Source organism: Lepisosteus oculatus, chromosome 7 (genome assembly GCF_040954835.1).
Source record: "Lepisosteus oculatus isolate fLepOcu1 chromosome 7, fLepOcu1.hap2, whole genome shotgun sequence".
Classification (NCBI taxonomy): domain Eukaryota; kingdom Metazoa; phylum Chordata; class Actinopteri; order Semionotiformes; family Lepisosteidae; genus Lepisosteus; species Lepisosteus oculatus.
This window is the reverse complement of record NC_090702.1, coordinates 19,433,360-19,452,785: the sequence shown is the minus strand read 5'-3', so window position 1 is coordinate 19,452,785 and position 19,426 is coordinate 19,433,360. Positions and strand designations below refer to the sequence as shown.

Here is a 19,426-nt window from a genome sequence, read left to right as displayed (position 1 = left end):
ATAAAGTTTTAGTCAAAAAGACTTGTGACTGTAATTCCTGCTTATTGGGTGCTTAAATCCAATATTGAGTTAATGGATTTGAAAACTTATGCAACCAACATCTATTTTGTAATGGTTTTATGCAATATAGGGTCACAGGGGAGCCAGAGAGTAAGTTTTCCCAGACGCCAATTAACCTACAGTAGCGGCATGTATTTGGACTGTGGAAGAAAATCTGAGCACCCAGGGAAGCCCATGTGAACAGGGAGAGAACATTTAAACTCCACGTACAGTATATAGCATCCCAGGACCTCAGCACTACAAAGCTAATCTAGGTACCACTGTGCTTCCCTGCAATCAACATATTTTTGCTGTCAGTTTCAGCAACTTATACAGTTACTGCATTCAGGATTTGAATAAAATATTTCTGTAAGTTTAATCAATGTGCATGCATAATTTTGTCATTTCACAAAATGGAACACCACAGGAAGTATTTGAATGCTTTTGCAAAAAAAAAAAACGGTAGTGTTAATAAGGAAAAATAGTAGCCAAACTGCCAGTGAAATATTCTTGATACTAATGAATGTATCGTGTTTCATTGGTTGTGTTACTGTGGATTTAGATATTGTTAGCACAAGCAAATTAAAATTCTTAGTGAAAAAACAGACATTTACAGTACTAAAGCTAGAGGTCACAGCACTGTCAGAAACTAGGAGGTACCAGGCAATTGAATAACACATTCTTCTGAACACATTAATTTGCACTGCTGTTCATGTAGCAAGAAAAACAGAAAGGGAATTAGGTTCTATATTTGTAACTGGTTACATATGAAGCCCTAACTTTCTTGAAGGATAAATTAATTCAAATAAAGAAGCCATGCTTTATTTGTTCAGCTTTTGCTGCAATTCCACAGGAGTTTGTTCACTGATATTTACTTTTCTAAAATTCCCCTTCTAGTTGCTTCAGTCTCATTACCAACTTTCTCTGAGCATTTTTCAGACTTTGAAAAAATTATAGAACAATTTCCCTTTCATGCTTTCTGTCAACAAAGTGAAAAACAGATTTTTTTACTTTTAACAGTGTTAAATGGAAATACAATCCTACTTCAAATTCCCCTTAACATAAAACCATCAAAATATCAACACTGTTATAAAGCATTAAAGCAAACCCAGGAATTCAGGTATTCAGTGTGAAATTATATTAATTTGTTTCAAATAAAATATATACAGTGGTGTGAAAAAGTGTTTGCCCCCTTCCTGATTTCTTATTTTTTTGCATGTTTGTCACACTGAAATGTTTCAGATCATCAAACAAATTGAAATATTTAAGACAAAGATAACACAAGTAAACACATAATGCAGTTTTTAAATGAAGGTTTTTATTATAAGGGAAAAAAAAATCCAAACCTACATGGCCCTGTGTGAAAAAGTGATTGCCCCCTAAACCTAATAACTGGTTGGGCCACCGTTAGCAGCAACAACTGCAATCAAGCATTTGCGATAACTGGCAATGAGTCTTTTACAGTACTGTGGAGGAATTTTGGCCCACTCATCTTTGTAGAATTGTTGTAATTCAGCCACATTGGAGGGTTTTTGAGCCTTAACCGCTTTTTTAAGGTCATGCCACAACATCTCAATCGGATTCAGGTCAGGACTTTGACTAGGCCACTCCAAAGTCTTCATTTTGTTTTTCTTAAGCAATTCAGAGGTGGACTTGCTGGTGTGTTTTGGATCATTGTCCAAGTGCGCTTCAGCTTGAGGTCACGAACAGATGGCCGGACATTCTCCTTCAGGATTTTTTGGTAAGCAGCAGAATTCATGGTTCCATTTACCACAGAAAGTCTTCCAGGTCCTGAAGCAGCAAAACAGCCCCAGACCATCACACTACCACCACCATATTTTACTGTTGGTATGATGTTCCTTTTCTGAAATGCTGTGTTACTTTTACGGCAGATGTAATGGGACACACACCTTCCAAAAAGTTCAACTTTTGTCTCGTCAGTCCACAGAGTATTTTCCCAAAAGTCTTGGGGATCATCAAGATGTTTTCTGGCAAAACTGAGAGGAGCCTTTATGTTCTTTTTGCTCAGCAGTGGTTTTCGTCTTGGAACTCTGTCATGCAGGCCATTTTTGCCCAGTCTCTTTCTTATGGTGGAGTCATGAACACTGACCTTAACTGAGGCAAGTGAAGCCTGCAGTTCTTTGGATGTTGTTGTGGGTTTTTTTGTGACCTCTTGGATGAGTCGTCACTGCGCTCTTGAGGTAATTTTGGTCGGCCGGCCACTCCTGGGAAGGTTCACCACTGTTTCATGTTTTCGCCATTTGTGGGTAATGGCTCTCACTGTGGTTCGCTGGAGTCCCAAAGCTTTAGAAATGGCTTTATAACCTTTTCCAGACTGATAAATCTCAATTACTCTGTTTCTCATTTGTTCCTGAATTTCTTTGGATCGCAGCATGATGTCTAGCTTTTGAGGATCTTTTGGTCTACTTCACTTTGTCAGACAGGTCCTATTTAAGTGATTTCTTGATTGAGAGCAGGTGTGGCAGTAATCAGGCCAGGGTGTGGCTAGAGAAATTGAACTCAGCTTTCCAAAGATGTGATAAACCACAGCTGATTTATGTTTTAACAGGGGGGGGCAATCATTTTTTCACACAGGGCCATGTAGGTTTGGATTTTGTTTTCCCTTGATAATAAAAACCTTCATTTAAAAACTGCATTTTGTGTTTACTTGTGTTATCTTTGTCTAATATTTCAATTTGTTTGATGATCTGAAACATTTCAGTGTGACAAACATGCAAAAAAATAAGAAATCAGGAAGGGGGCAAACACTTTTTCACACCACTGTATATACACATTTACTTCTGTACACATTAAAAAATGGTTATTCAACTTCAGAAGTCAGTTTTAAATTCTTGCAACATGAATCAATCAATTTACAAACCTGCACACTAGTCCAAGGTTTGGAAACATTTGAGAAAGACAGAAAGTACGTTCTAAACAAACTACAAACACAGACGACAGTTTATATATTCATTTTCCAGAATAAACTCAAACAAGAAGCAGTGTTATTGGATTTATGATGTTTGAGTAAAACAGAATCAAAGTAAGAATTCCCTTTTTGAATTTTGATATTTTAGTTATGTAAATATGTACCACTGCTCTTTTTTCAGCAAAAGCTCAAGAGGAATCAATAAATATTTCAGCCATGCATTTATATCACCATATAATAAGGAAGAAAAAGGCTTAGGGAAGGTCAGTTTTATCTCAGCTCCTCTCAACAAAGAACATTAATGATTCAGCATGAATTGTTTCACTAAACTCCATTAATCACCACTAAGGGACATAACCCTTTCACCTCTCTAAAAACATGTCAATATGTGCTTTGGGCAATTGTCTATTATCGGAGTCAATTACTCTAAATGTGAATTTGTTCTTTTCACATTGTGGTTTAGTTCCTATTTATACTACACTTATGATTCACATCTCAACAAAAAAAGTAAAATAAAGTATCTTATACACTACATTTAATTACTTTATCAGCTAATGTATAATTAACACTTAGAGGGCATTCCATAAATTCATTAAAAAGTTAACAAGTGTTCATAATGGAAGTCTTGGTACTATTTTTTTTTAGCCAAGAACATTATCATTAAATTAATACAATTTTAGCGTACGTATAGTAAGTACAAAACATTCTTGTATTATTTGACTTTTAATTAAAAGTAATTTTAATTACGTTATATAAAAATTGCCTCATTTATATTATATTTCAAGAGTTGAAATGTGGTGCTTCATCTTTGAAATAATGAATATTCTATTTAATTTTCCTTAATTAAAAATGCATTTCAATAATGACACTGAACTGTAAAGGCAATCCTGTATTTACCTCAGTACTCCATCCAGGCTTGTGGACTGCTGAAACTTCATGAAAAAAATAACTGCATAAAAGTTACTTTGTTCAGTGAAAATTATATTTTCTATTCCATCCATCCATGTTAAAATATGTTTAACTGGATTTGTTGCTATATATTACCTAAAAAACAACATCAAATAATAATTATAAAACTAAAGACTGTACTAAGTATTTGTTAATATAATCATAAATCTGATTTTTTTTCATATCGATTGAAACCTCTTGTGAAAAGGTTTTTCATCTTTGATTCCTCGGTTGATCAAACTTTTAATATACTTTATAATCTATACCTACAGTAATTATGTCAACCATTCATACATAATACACATGGAGTATATCTGGTTAGGTATAGTCAATATACAGTACACACTCAAATTTATCCTCTGTGTACTGTATACCTGTATATTGTACATAAAAAGCTCCTTTATGTCAGAAATGTTTCTTTTTGCTTTTTGATTTTTATAAGGTGTTTCTTCAGGCAGGACATTACATACCAGAGTCATGACCCCCATGCGATCCATCTCTCGGGCGGGACTGCGAGGTGTCAGTTTGGGTGTTGAGTGACCACTTGGAGGTGAGGAACTTGCCAAGGAAGATGCAGTTGCTGAGCCGGTAATTGATGTCCCAGGGTGAACACGAGCTAAATTCAGCCCTTCCAAACTGACGCTGGCTACCCGGTTTTCAATCTCTTCTGCACGCAGCTCTGTTGACTCTTTCTCTTCCTGAATTAGCCTGAGAACAGACAGTAATTGTTTCTAAAAAAACATCCAAATAATGGTCTCCATTGATTTAATGCATAATGATCACATTTTTGTACATGTCTTCTTCCCATCTCAGTTTTAGTGAAGAAACCAATATTTGAAAGGTCCATGAGGTTCAACATACAGTAAACTCCTTCACGTATTTGGAAACCTCAAGCAACAAAAAAAAATCAATGAGTCTTGGCTATAACGCAAGCTTGAATCCTGCATGCACCTCCCACCCAGGAACCTGAGTGACCTTAAGTGTTAACGTACAAGAACTTAAGGACTGTTATATTGTAGCGCCACGCAGGGCGCTTTGGTCATGCGCACGCAAGGCGGGCTGAGAACAGCGCCTGGGGCGGGACTACTGGATTGTATATAGTGGGATGGAGGCTGGGAGACAGTCTCTCCCTTCGTGTGTGTGAGTGTGTGTTAGTCTACTGGAGGTGCAGCACTGTAACCCCTGTCCCTGTGTGTGTACCTTTCCCCAGTTTGAGTTAATAAATGTGTTGTTCAACCCCATTCCCTGAGTCCTACGCCTGCTCAATTCCGTACTGAAGTCCACGATCGTTACAATTAAAAGTGAATTTATATGTAAGTGCCCAGGATTACTTTATTACATTACTGAAGCTTTGTCAGGGGATGGTGAGCACCATATTTTTTGTTTAACCATATTTACATTTCATTATTATATTACATGACTTAATTTAATTTTGTATCATAGTGTTGTTGACCTAATCATTTTGCTTTAGGCTGTGTGTCACTGCATATCAGTTTGTCATCTGTCCGAAAAATCCTCAGAACTGGAAGGAGTTTACTGTATATAGCATTGTAGTTTGCACCCTATATACAGGTAGTGAACACAAAAAGTAAAATACCTGGTTAAATGAGAGACACCAAGAATATTGAAAACAAGGGCTTCCACACAGGTGTGGCTCATACGTTAAAGAAAATAACATTCCAACTTGCTTTGGGTTATGTATCAAAATGCTGGGCAGACCCTGGCTGCCAACTCCAGATCAATTAACTACAAATTTAATCTTGAATTGGCATTCAACTTGAATGGACTTGAATGGACAATTTAATAAAAAATCATCTGCTGAGAACAGAGCTGGATACCACAATTGGGCTGCAGTGCACAAACCACTCATCATACCGCACAATGCACTTTACAAGTCTATTGGTTCACAGAGTAAATATAGTAGACCACTAAGGGTGGGAAAAAATGATATGGTCAGATGAATCATCCTTCACAATAAACTCAAAACAAAGAATGTGTGATGCCAACCTAAAGAACTCTGCTGCACTGTTGTATAATGTTGTGCAGTGTGTTTTCCTGATGTGCTTAAGGTGCACTCATTCTCATAGAAGGCAAGGTCAATGCTAATCTTAATGGTACTGAGTGACTACTGTATGTTCACCCTTTGTTACAACATTTAATCCTCATGAATGGCAATGCCCCATTCACAAAGCATGTGTGGATTGGTGACCATAATAATGATACTATTCATCTGCCTTGACCTTCTCAGTCATCAGATCTGAATCCAATTGAGCATTTCAGGGCAGCATTTATGGGATGCCTTCAACCAGGTGTGAGTTGATTGACTTTCTTATGGGTGCCATAGTCCTCCTACAGAATTCAAGAATCAAGTATGCTAAGGTGCAAAAATGCCATACTAGCTGCACAAGATAGCCCAAGTTCTGTTATGTGACTTTACATTGGCTTTCCTGCTTTTTTGTCCATAATCTATACATATCTTTGGTTTAATTGTAAGTTATACCATTTTTCAATGCTCTATTCAGTAATGAACTGTGTATTACTGTACATTTTCAACCTCTTTTTTAACATGAAAATAAAGATGAAAATATTAGCATATTTGGAATCACAAATCAGTAGGTCACACAATAATTTATAATTTTCACTACAAAATGAAACTTTTTCCTAGTCAAACAAATCTCATAATTACTGTCTCATAATGACTGTTTAACTATTCATCTTTGTTTCTTGTAAACGTCAAGAGTCTACATAATAAAGCTACAATGTATGCCTAATTGATTTTCCAACATAGTATGAAAGGAGCAATGTTGTACATTGGCATTTTAAAGTGAACAATATCCTTTTTTTGATCTCATCTCTATGAGAACCCTTAGACATTGCAGTACTGTTTAGCAGAGGTTTATTTAAATGATTGATTTGATTAAGGGTGGATTTATTCATACTCAAAAAGAATTTTAACTTGAACTCTTCTCATCATTTCTACTTAGTTTTATCCACAGTTGCATTGGAAACAGCTTAGGAGACCCAAAGGGCTGTCTAATTAAATGTATAGTAGAAGGAAGAAAAAGGTAAGAAGCTAGGTCATTTCTCACAACCACACAGGAGATACATTATTCTTTCTAATGAACTGAAAATGAAATCCCATAAGCTCAATAAAGGAACCTGTTTTTGGTGTTATAATAGTGAAAATTTTGTTTTCTATGGACTCCATTTGGATATTAAGTAATCATAAACAAATATACATCATTGCAAGAATATACATACACTTTCCAGCGCTGTTTCTAATATAAAATTGTATAAGCATATGCCATAACAGTTGTCTAATTGCATCTCCTGGAACATGTTGGCAACAAAGCAGTAGTTAAATTGGATACTGTATTTGGAGAACTTCTCACAGATGTACAAGTCAATAAAGAGAGCATGTTTTGCACGATGAAACAGAGAATCTGGCAACCTTGGAGACCAATCCCATTAAATACTTTCTTCATCGACATTGTCTATTGAGACGTAGGGAAGGATGTAGTCTTCCACATGTAGCAAATCATTATGATCCCTGATGGTTACAGGAAGTGGCCTAATAAAGGGATCCAAGATCTACTTTTTAGTCTTTTTAACAGTAAACCCACTACTAAACTGTGGAGAGCATTACCATAACTAAGCCTTCAATTTATTGACCATACAGTTAAATGATGCTGGTATGCTTGGGAGTGCATGTCATGCATGTTTTGCCTAAAACATCTACATTTAAATTACAATGTCCTTATTTAAGTCTTTTATCAAAGCATATATTAACATAGAGTTGCCTATTATAGGCTCATTATAGGCTTTTATCAAAGCATACAATACTGTACATCAAGACACTGTACAGTACAGTTGCTACTGCAGAGTTGCTATAGTGACATTTTTAGTACTTACTTTCTAACAGCCTATGAGCATTTTACATTACATTTCAGAACTGTTTTAAAATATAATACCTAAATATTGTGATATAGGGATACCTGTTCTAAATTTGATGAAGCATTCTATCAAATGGTAGATAGGATTGTGTCATGAGTAACATTATTTGACAAGGTGTCCCAATATCCCAACTTGGATATTATCCTGTTTATAGGCTTTAAATAACAAAAATAAACATACTATCTTCATGCCATGTTGATTTTGTTTGTGGAATACACACTGTAGGATTCTAGAGAATGATGCAGTTTTATTCTTTATTCCATCATCATATAATTAAGTATATTTTGGGTTAAGGGTCAATACATAGAATTAAAAAGAAGACCACAATCTTGACCACTAACTTATGCTTTTAGCTTCAAGTGAAACTTCAATCTTTGTCTAGAAGACTGATTAATTTCATGAAAAGACCTATGCTTCTATTATAGCTATTCAGCATGAGAATATTTATTCAGCTGTACAGAAGCTCTTTGATTGCACTATTTAATAGAACAATCCCCAGTCAATAAACTGCGAATATGTGAACCAGTATAACCTGGTAAAGATGTACTGCTAATTAAAGAGTCTCAGTTTAATTGAATTTGATTTTTCGCAGAATCTGAAGGGACAAATTGTAATTATCTGACCAGGTGGCATTAGCAGAAAAGCACAAAAAACAAAGACAAATTAGCCCTGTTTGATTCTCTTAACTGCTATGAGTCACCAGTGAACATTTAAATCTCAAAATAATGGCTTGGCTTGAAGGCTAGTATAATGGCACTTTTGAGTAAAATTACTGTACAGCATGTGGGGGGATTTAATCTGGAATTTAGCTCAAATAAGTATAGGTAACTAATGTTGCTGAAGGAATAACAATTTCTACAAAGTGTAACAATACAATTTTCCACTTATAATGCTGTATTGAGTTTTGACTTAAGTAATACTGAACAATCTCAAAATCCCATATATAGTAACTGGACAGATGTTGTGTGTGGAGGAGCTAACCTGATCTCTTTGTTGATGGCATCTAGCTGTTCTTGCAGCATCATGGCCAAGGTCTGGGCATCAGAGTGGCCACCAGGTGAAAGGAGGTCCATAGAGCTAAAGATCGTTTCTCTGTCGTCATCATCAATGTCAGACATTTCAGTGTCGCTCTCAAAGTGGTGGCTGCCAAGGACATTGATTGGCTGAGAACGGGCCCACTCGTGTTCCCCCAGCGACTTGGCCTGGAAGAGAACGATGATTTGTTTCCTTTTTAAAGCTGATTTGTACACCAATATACTCTAATAATTCAAGCTCAGAAAAACAAAGAAATGTTTACTTTACACATAAAATATGTTTTAATGTTGCAAGGTTCTTAACCGTCCAAGGATGTTTACATGAACATCCATGTTTCATGTTTTTTTACAATTAACAGGCTTTAAACTATGCATAGTTTGAAATGAAGCATCAAATTTAAAAGTCATCATCTCAGTTTTCATGTTCAGAGTTTTCTTTTTTGTATTTCGTTATTACTGTAAATACAATGAGTCAACAAAATTTTTAGGGATATTACCTGGGTTAAAAGTCTCTTTGACTTTGCTTGCTAAACTATACCAACTGAATAGGGTATTTTACCTAGTTTGATGGCAGAGAAAAAATGTTTCCTGTCACTTTTTTATTCAATTGTAAATATAAATTAAGGGCAGGTGCTAGCATTGATTCCTCACAGGGCTGGGGTGCTGAGTTCAATTCCTTGGGTGCCATCTACAGTATGCAGAGTTTGTACGTTCTCCCCATTTTCATGTGGGTTTCCTCTGGGTGTTGTGGTTTCCTCCCACAGTCCAAAAACATACTGGTTAGGTGAATTAGCTTCTGGAAAAATTGGCCTTGATACGAGTGGGAGCGTGTCTGTGTTTGTGTCAGTCTGTCCAGGGTGTCTGGCACCTGTTGTTTGACAAGATAGGCTCCGGTTCCACAGTAGAACCCTGAACTGGAATAGTAGGTTAGAATGGATGGGTGTAAAAAGACGGCACAAAAGCATATGCCTTTTATATAAATATTTTTCCTTCTGGACTATGTTATTTCCATTCAAATTCACATGCAGATAAGCAGTGCTGTCTGAGTACATACGTACTCTAAATTTCCCACCACCTGCTGAAGCAAAGGATACTGAAGGACTTACTGTTTGAAACTGGTATCAGATTTACGGTCTTCATCTTTATGTTTACCAATGTGGATTATGTTAATATCAACAGCTACAATTTAGGATGTAGGATGCACAGACTTTCAAATGAATATCATACTGCAATGCTCAAAGTCCAGGTGAATATTTTCATGTCAGAAATCATGCAAAATAAAGGGGTACTAAATTAATCCCCATTTTTTAAATATTTCCCTCCTGTATCATAACAAAATTGTAGTTATATACTGTATTGTAACGCATACGGCCAACATTGCAGGTTGTGCGAGCCAGCTTACCAGCGCAGTGACGTCACCGCCCTTCCCTGTAATTAGCAGGGACCGCAGCCATCAGGCTGAGGGGAGATTTTCCTTTAGCTCAACTGGCTGGGTCCCTGTTGAGTGACACCGGAGGCCCAGGTTCGAGTCCCCATCGGTGGGAGGCCGACCTGAGGCAGCAGTGGCGAGGGTGCATACCCACTTGAACCCGAGAGCGCTACATTGGTGTCAGAGTGGGATGTGATAGCCCTTCGCCGAGGACGACGAATTAAGCGGGGGAGAGTGTAACGCATACGGCCACCATTGGTTGTGAGAGCCGGCTTACCAGCGCGGTGACGTCACCGCCCTTCCCTGTGAATAGCAGGGACCACAGCCACTGGGCTGAGGGGAGATTTTCCTTTAGCTCAAGTTGCTGGGTCCCTGTTGAGTGACGCTGGAGGCCCGGGTTTGAATCCCTGACGGTGGGGGGGCGACCTGAGGCGGCAGTGGCGGGGGCGCATATCCACGTGAACCCCGGAGCATTACAATATTATAATTATACAGTAGTTACCATGTACAATGCGTTTTTACCTGTAAAAGTAGAGCAAAATACTGTAGTTTTTTCACATTAAAAAAGTAGCATTGAATTATATAAATCTGCATATTGCACATGTGAAAGTGAAAATGTGTGAAACAAATAAAGAGAAGAGTATATACTGTATGATTATGCTAACATTGAAACTGCCTGTGGAAGAACAGCGCACCAGAACAGAGTGCAGACATTCAAGAGCCCACCTTTTGTTCATCTCTCCGTATACCCATTCGCCCTCTCCTTGGCCTCCTTATGACTTTGGCAGACCTGTAGTGATCAGACTGTGTGTCTGCAAGGGAACCCATGGAGTATCTCAGCTCTGTTGATGCGTCCAAATGAGACCTGCTGAACATTACTCAGGATTAATACAAGAACATTGTATTTGATAGCTTTTAGACACATTATTAGTATTATTATCAATAATTAACTTTGGAGCACAGAACTTTCTGTCTTGACTATATCAAATCTGAAGAAAGGATTTGGCTACCTGCACATTAAACCCACCATAAAAACTTCTTGGAACCTCTCTCAACAATATACCAAACTGTATAAATCTCTGAAAAGAAGATGGAAGAGTCTGCTCATGGAAGCAAAGAGGAAGCATGTCTGTTACACTGGATGATGTTTTTAAAGTGCAGAGACTAAGTGAACAGAAGTAAAAAAAAAACACAACAAGCTAACATATTGTAAAAAAATGCAGTAACAATACTGAATAAAACTATATAAAAACACCCATAACAGATAAATCATACTTAAATGCTTGCTGCGCATGCAGTACTGTAGCAAATGAAGGCCTCTTACTGTCAGTGTTTTTCTCACACTGTGCATCAAGTGATTTAGGCAGGACACATTCATTACGATTACAGTATATGTTGGAAGATATATGCTGGCTCTGAAAGTTAATCATGGGTTTTTATGTGCTCACTAGAAATAAAAATAGAAAATCTCCACTCATGTTCAGCAGAAGAAAAATGAATCAAGAAAAAACAGTGACCAAGGTCACAAAGAAAACTAATTGCTAGGAGCTGACTGTTGATAAGGAGAGCAAGAATAAGCAATGATACACATATTTAGCATAACAGAATATTTATATTAATGACCTTTTATAAGCATAGCAGAACAATATGATAGTCAATTATATACTCACCTGTGATCATCAGATGAAAACAGAAATTTTAGGTATATTTATGTACTGAGATACCATTACTCATTTCTACTCTATAAATGGTTGCCACTGTGCTTTTGATATTATCTGTGAATAAACCATGTTTTAATGACATGGACAGATTCCTCAGCCATCTACAGAATGTATTTGTGATTTTTCACTGTCAAATTTTTAAAGAACCTCACAGGTGACAAATTACTTTTTGGCAAGAAAACCATCTATTATAAATAAAGGGAAGCTGCATGTGGTTAATGTTTTTAACCATGATATCCTAAAGAACAGATATTAAAGCTAGTGAAACACACTCGAGTAATTTGTACTTTCAATTTCCTCAGTTGAATTATTTATTCAGTACTGTTCTTTGTACGCGATCTGTTCAATACTGTTCTTTGTACACTTTGAGTGACCATTAGAATAACAATGCAACATTAATTTTACTGTCTCTAATGAAAGTGAAAGACTAAGGTCAGCCTCCCTTCTTTTCGAAAGGTATTTAACTAGTAGAGCGATCCACCCCTTTCTAACAAAGGCTTATAGAATGTTTATGAACACAGTGTCATCCTTCAACAGAACATTAGAATCTCAAGTTAATAATGCTGTCTGTATGTGTGCCTCACTTATAAGATAACTTAATTGTCCATATACAATTTATTGTATAAGGAATTTGTCTTTTCGCATACCCAAACTTGCTTTCCATGAGACACACAGACAGGGAGAGAAACTTGGGGTCAGAGCACAGGGTCAGCCATTTATATGGCGCCCCTGGAGCAGTTAGGGTTAATGGCCTTGCTCAGGGGCCCAACAGAGCAGGATTCCTCTGCCCGCCACAGAATACGAACCGGCGCAGATCCTTAGCTGCAGAGCCACTGCCCTGCCCAGTATTGTACTATTCCAGAGAATTTTGTTCCATTCAGCTTGAGGATTTTGAGCTGTAGGGTAAAACTCACAGCTCACTGTTCTTTCAACCCATAGTACAGTACTCTAATGTACTGTAATTTGCATTTTATACTGTATGTGTTTTACACTATATTAGAATTCCTTCTATGTACCTGGATAAGGCAGGTTCTGTTAGTGGCCCAGCTCTCATCTTAAATGCTTCAAGTTCACATCTCAGCTTTTCTATATCCTCAGCAAGACGGTCCTTAAAAAAACAGAGGGATGAACACAAGTCAATATTCTGAAAGCAACAAGTGATACCTGGAGGCTGTCACGACTCACACTCCTCCTCACAAACGCCATGGCATTCCCAGACCCTCTCTTTCTCGCTTTCATTCCCACTGAACCCACCACATTCCCCCTGTGCACCAGATGCCACAGATTCTCACTCCTGAACCAATTTCCTAATCACGTCTCTCTCCCTTCAGTATTTAAACCTCTCTCACTCTCCAAACCATGCTTACCATTGAGAAGCGTCCCGTAGGGTTTTTCTAGTGCGCGTTTTGACCTTCTCGACTGATTTCCCGGTCTCGGATCTAAACTCCTTCCTTTCTGACCTCGCCTTTCAGATATCGTTTTTGGATTGTTTCTCTCGGGTTTCTCTGGTAACCAGATTCGTTGCTTCTCCTACTGACCTAGCCTCTGGATTACGTGTCTCGGATATTTACCCAGCGCTACTCTGCATTCTGCAGGGTTCACGGCATAGAATCCTCCTTTCAACCTATTGGTTCATGACATCTTTCTCTTATCCCTGATTTACTAAAATCTTCACATCTTTTAACAAAGTCCATTGTGTGGGTTTTGTGAGAAAACAAATTTGTATCCTTGACCATCAATATTTAACATAAAATTACTAAGAGACAATAAAACACATAACAGAGAAGGAGTGAAATCCTAACTAAAAATGCCACTGAATTTCACAGTGGCTAAACTTCCCTTCACTTCACATTCACTTGATTTGGGGTTGACGCAATTGATTTCTATGCTTTGTGGCTCAAATTATCAGATTTTTCATGTTTAACCTAAATAATACGGCAGTTATGTCATAACTTTACAATAAGTGAACCTCTGGTTTAGTTCTCATTGTTGAATGTCTACAGTATTTACAATGAAGCATGAAGGAGTACAGTGGATAGCACAAGTAGGCACTACATGAAATGCACTGAAAACACAAAACAGGAAGCACTTCTTTATGCAAGTGGTCTCTTGGAGTATGGAAAGAGCTACCCAGCCATGTTGCCAAAGCTTAAATTTACTTTCACAGCTCAATAAGATCTTCAGATTAATTTGTTACTAAATACTAAATGGGCTAGATGGGTTAAATGGCCTCATCTTGTTCGTAGGCTTTCTTATGTTTTTAAATGCCCACATTCGCTGTGACTTTGGTAGTGATCATGCCTATGTTATATATATCTTTGCTCACAAATTAAAAAAAACTGTACTGAATTCAGTCCCTTATATAATGTATACCCATATACAATGCATTTTGTTGATATAAAATCTACCAAATCACTTCACAAAAACATGTTAACATGTTATATACCGATCATTTATGTGTTTTTAAAAAAAATAGAAGAAATATTTTAATGATATGGTTCTGGTGACCTACTTTTTCTTGGAGTGACTCCTCAAGCTGTTTTCGAAAATTTTCAGAATCCTGTATTAGAACATTCTGTGAAGAGAGTGATTTAAAAAAATAATTTATGGCATAATCTCTGGTACAGAAATTGTAGACAAACTTGTCTTTACCTTTTACAGCAGTTATTTTTAAAAGTACATACAACACAATCAATGACCAAGAACACTACTGTAGGAACTCATTGTCTGAGGTGAATATAAAATAGCTTAAATATATAAGAATAAACTTTTAAATCATCTGTCATATTAGGAGATCAGTTTATAAACTACTGTCGGTCATTGTCAGAAATGTCATTTTGATGTTCATGTCTCATTTCTCTAAGAGAATAATGTATAATAAACCACAGACACAAAGAAGAATTAATGTTTTGTAACACTTTCATACAACTCAAAAACTGAAGGGAGACTTCTAATAGCACACAGTTAAATAAAAATAGTTTTGCTTTCATAACTGCTCCATGTTGTGCTTTAAATTTCAAACTATACTGTATATCAGATATCTAATATCAGATGTATTTTTAACATTGTGCAATAAGACTATGGTTAGCTGTGTTTAAATGTACAACTTGGTCAAATATTATTCTCTAGCTTTAAATAAAAATACAGCTTCCTATATAATTATGGATATTCTTTTGTAGAAGGATAGCATTCGTAGTCCAAATGTAAATTGATGTAAAAAGTGCTTAACAGAGTATATAAAACTATACCAACGTTTTGAAGACTTTATAGAATCGGTAATAATTGATACTTACTGTATTTTACAGACAGATACAATTAATTGAGAGATATTGTTGCCTGCAGGCTACAATACTAAAGTCCAAAATGCCACAATGTTGTTGGAGTTTTAAATAAATGTATAAAATATGCACTTTCCCCCTTGTTACCTTTTCTTCTAAAGCAGCCATTCTCTCTTTCAGATGGAGCTGAAGGCGTTCGTTTGATTCAGTAAGAAGTCTATCAACAGTGTCAGAAAGCCTCTTGTTGTGTTCCTCATTCATTTTCTCTCTTTGCCTGGCCTGCATAATTAACAGAGATCAATGCAAGCCTTACAATTTAACCAAGAAAATCAGAAAAACCTTGTTAATCCACTATAATAATGCATACTAAAATACTAAAATAATTATGACAATGAAGGACAAAAAAAGAGCTCTAAGAAACCAGCAAAGCACACATTCTAATCTGATCACTTTGATTTGCATTGCCATGTACAGTAAATAAACATTCCACATACTACCGTCAACAACGGAAGATTTATACAAGCACAATAGTTCTTTAGTCCAGGATGATTCTTTACATCATTTTTTTCAACTGTCTACATATTTCCAAATAAGTCACAGTCTATAAGCCAGCAGCCATATCACCCTGCAACTCACAACTGGCAACCCACTGAAGCTAAGCAGGTGTGAGCCTGGTCAGTACCTGGATGGGAGACCTCCTGGGAAAAACTAAGGTTGCTGCTGGAAGAGGTGTTAGGGGGGCCAGCAGGGGGCGCTCACCCTGCGGCTCATGTGGGTCCTAATGCCCCAGTGTAGTGACGGGGACACTATACTGTAAACAGGCGCCGTCCTTCGGATGAGACGTAAAACCGAGGTCCTGACTCTCTGTGGTCATTAAAATTGAAAAGAGTAGGGGTGTAACCCCGGCATCCTGGCCAAATTTCCCAATCGGCTGTTATCAATCATGGCCTCCTAACAATTCCCCTCTGTGAATTGGCTTCATTACTCTGCTCTCCTCCCCACTGATAGCTGATGTGTGGTGAGCGTTCTGGTGCACTATGGCTGCCGTCGCGTCATCCAGGTGGATGCTGCACATTGGTGGTGGTGGAGGGGAGTCCCCATTACCTGTAAAGCGCTTTGAGTGGAGTGTCCAGAAAAAGCGCTATATAAGTGTAAGCAATTATTATTATTATTTACCTATGGTTGGAAAATTAAAAAAAATATTTTCAAAATATGTCTGAAACATTTTTGCTTACATGATTTTATGCAAAATAAAATCAAAAAGCTCGCCAGGCTGGTGGATCTGAACACAGGTTATTAGGATCTCCGCACACTTTTACTAAGCAAAGGCTCATCTTAGAGTTACACAACTCTTTATCCTGTGATGGAAACAAAAGCTGAGTACTATACTGTACATGACACTATAGCTTATCTAAAGTTCACTTCATTTCAGGCACCAGCTGTAATCAGACAGCTGCCAGCCTGGGTCATTACAGCCCACATGCAGTGCCCACTCTCTCCACCACACCAAGAGCCAGCCTACAGTACTTGCTGGTTCTGTGGCTGTGTGCTTTACGTCATATTTGTTACATTACATGGTGTTTCAAGGCCACTCACCCTCTGCAGTTCTTGATTCTTTTCCTCCAGCTGCCCCTCCAAATGGCGCATGCGTTCCTCAATGCTTCCATGCCTCTCTTCTGCCTACAGCAAACAAGAGAGAGAACACTTCACATTTAAACCGCAAAGACAGGGAAATGTCACAGAGGTAGGACAAAGACAGACAAGCCGAGCTACTACTTTCTGCAAACTTAAGTTCGAAAAAAAAAAGAATAACAACTAAAAGTAAAGCATAAGGAAAAAAAGGTCATTCAAACAGGCAGCTGAACAGCACTGCTCGATATGTGTCAGCTCGAGAGGCCTGTTTATGACATAGCATCAGCAACTCGGTCTATGAGCAACGAAAACAGCCAAATGTAGCATGCAGCTTCCATACAGTTTGAACATAAACTTGCCTTCTTTTGACATAGAAAAAAGCTCTTTAAAGCACTAAATTTCACAATGGTTGGCTACAACAGAAACAAAAATCTGATGGATTCTAATTAGCAATAGAAAGTAAAGTCCTGTAGGACTACCTTCCTAAGTATGGAGTTCATTTCTTGGAGTTTAGCTTCCATAACATATTGATAATCATCTGATGAGGTAGAAGAGCTTGGATCGGACTAACAGCCCGAGGGAAAGGAGAGGGACAAATCGAAGAATCAGAACTCAAGACATACACATACACACACCCAATTATAGCACAGAATGACAAAAGAAGAGGTAAACATGGCATTTATGTTAAGAACTCATCAAAAAGCATAATTTGTAATGCATATCACAGGCTAAAAAGGTGTTAGATATGAAGATTATTGACAATATGCAGAAGCTTCACTTTAAATGGTGTGGAAAGTCAGTGTTAGTGTGGTCTAGCCAGTAACAATGTCGCATGGAGTAGCAAAATAAAAATTAAAAATGGGCTTTTTGTTACAATATTATATGATGATTATACAGTACAGTACATTTCACAAAAGACACTAGAAAAGGTTAGACAACACTTTGATAAAATTCTGGCAAATTTAAATGAAAACAGAAAGCTGAAATTTATCCTCACCTAATTTGAATAATGGGATAGGTATTTTAAAAATTCCTGATTTTTTTTTCTAATAATAACATTGTGCTGGTGTTATTGCTGTTACTAATTTGTATCATATGTTGCTTTGCACATCATTTCTATCTTAATTTAATAAGAGACTTGTTTTTAAATTAACATTTGCAGATTATTCTATGAAGTTAAATTTTATCCTATAATTCCTGTAGTCAACAACTCCCTTAATATCAAGTACACTGTATCCTGAGTCTCAGATTTCCTAGAACTTCTGAACTCAGGAAAACTGAGGATTGCTCACATGAACCTGAAGTCACCAGCCTCCCCTTGAGTGGTGTTTCTAGTTGATTAATCCAAACTAGCTAATGACTCAAACAATGCCATATGCCTGTTTTTCAGTTATGCCAGTGTTTATCCCTATTTCCACTTCCAATTAAGATTACCTCACGTCTAAACCTTGTCATCCACAATTTCAAATCTATTTTTTCAAGACCAGGTCAAAATGCTAATGGTTGTCTTACACTGCAGATGCTTTTAGGAAAGCTAATATGGAAATTGATGAATGCCAGAATGGTTACTTATTTTGAAAACTTCATTTTTACCTCTGGGATGCTGAATACAGAAAATAAGGCCAAGACATTTCTTTGATTAATCAATACCCATCTGCTTATGCACATTTTGTTACATTATTTTACCTTAATATGCCGAAATCCAAATTTCCATTCAAAATATTTTATTACAGAGAAGCAGCACCGTTTGTTGTTTTTTTTCTCTGGCGTCTGATGTGATCCTATGTGAGAAAGACCAGCAATGAAATCTGATGCAGACAGTGCCGTTAGAAATTTTCTGCCTTCGGCACAGGGAGATAAAGATCACCACTGTAAATCTTTCGTTAGTCCCTGCTCTTTGTAATGCATGTGCAGCTCTGTCGTCTCTGACGTTGTTACCTTTGTCAGGGCTGCTATCCGCTGGGCAAGCTCAGCCTCCACCTCTGGGAGAGTCTCCGCCTTCCTCATGGTCTGCTGCAGCTTCTGTTCCGCAAGCTCCAAACGTTCCTGCAGCTGCCTGTTCTTCTCCTCCATCTAGAGACAGTCGAGGAGTTCCAGACAACACAAAATTAATCTCTAATTATTCAACTCTGTTGAAAGTAAGTAGGTGAACACTCAGACTGTCTATAAAGCACTAAGGAAGCCCACAGGTCTGGCATTAATTTACAACATCCTCTACAAGAGCGTTCTTCCAATGGAATAGTTTATAAGACCAGCTCTAAGTCAACTACTTGGGGGAGAAGAGTAATGATGTACTCTGAGAAAGCACATAAACACATATCAGGTACTGTAGTTCATGTTCTGAGCACAATACAGAGAATTTCCTAATCTCCACCTTATTGCTTTCTTTCTCAGTTTATTTTGGGTTTTGGATTGATCATTTCACAAAACACTACTTTCCTTTTTTAGAAATAAGGAATTTC

General features: G+C 37.3%; 1 protein-coding gene across 15 annotated transcripts in view; it reads right to left on the bottom strand.

Annotated features, from left to right (window-relative positions):
• The window catches only part of ppfia2 (PTPRF interacting protein alpha 2), a 299,302-nt gene that overhangs the window by 35,605 nt on the left and 244,271 nt on the right, over positions 1–19,426 (bottom strand). For 9 of the 15 annotated variants that reach the window (XM_015352820.2, XM_015352825.2, XM_069192239.1 and 6 more), the window contains 8 exons: positions 18,903–19,037; positions 16,929–17,012; positions 15,480–15,611; positions 14,567–14,629; positions 13,071–13,162; positions 11,060–11,201; positions 8,852–9,072; positions 4,387–4,624 (listed from right to left, as the gene is read on the bottom strand). In XM_015352820.2, the coding sequence (XP_015208306.1) occupies positions 4,387–4,624; positions 8,852–9,072; positions 11,060–11,201; positions 13,071–13,162; positions 14,567–14,629; positions 15,480–15,611; positions 16,929–17,012; positions 18,903–19,037 (1,107 nt within the window). The remainder of the gene's footprint in view (positions 1–4,386; positions 4,625–8,851; positions 9,073–11,059; positions 11,202–13,070; positions 13,163–14,566; positions 14,630–15,479; positions 15,612–16,928; positions 17,013–18,902; positions 19,038–19,426) is intronic. The other 6 variants (XM_069192236.1, XM_015352826.2, XM_015352835.2 and 3 more) reach the window with 1 other exon arrangement.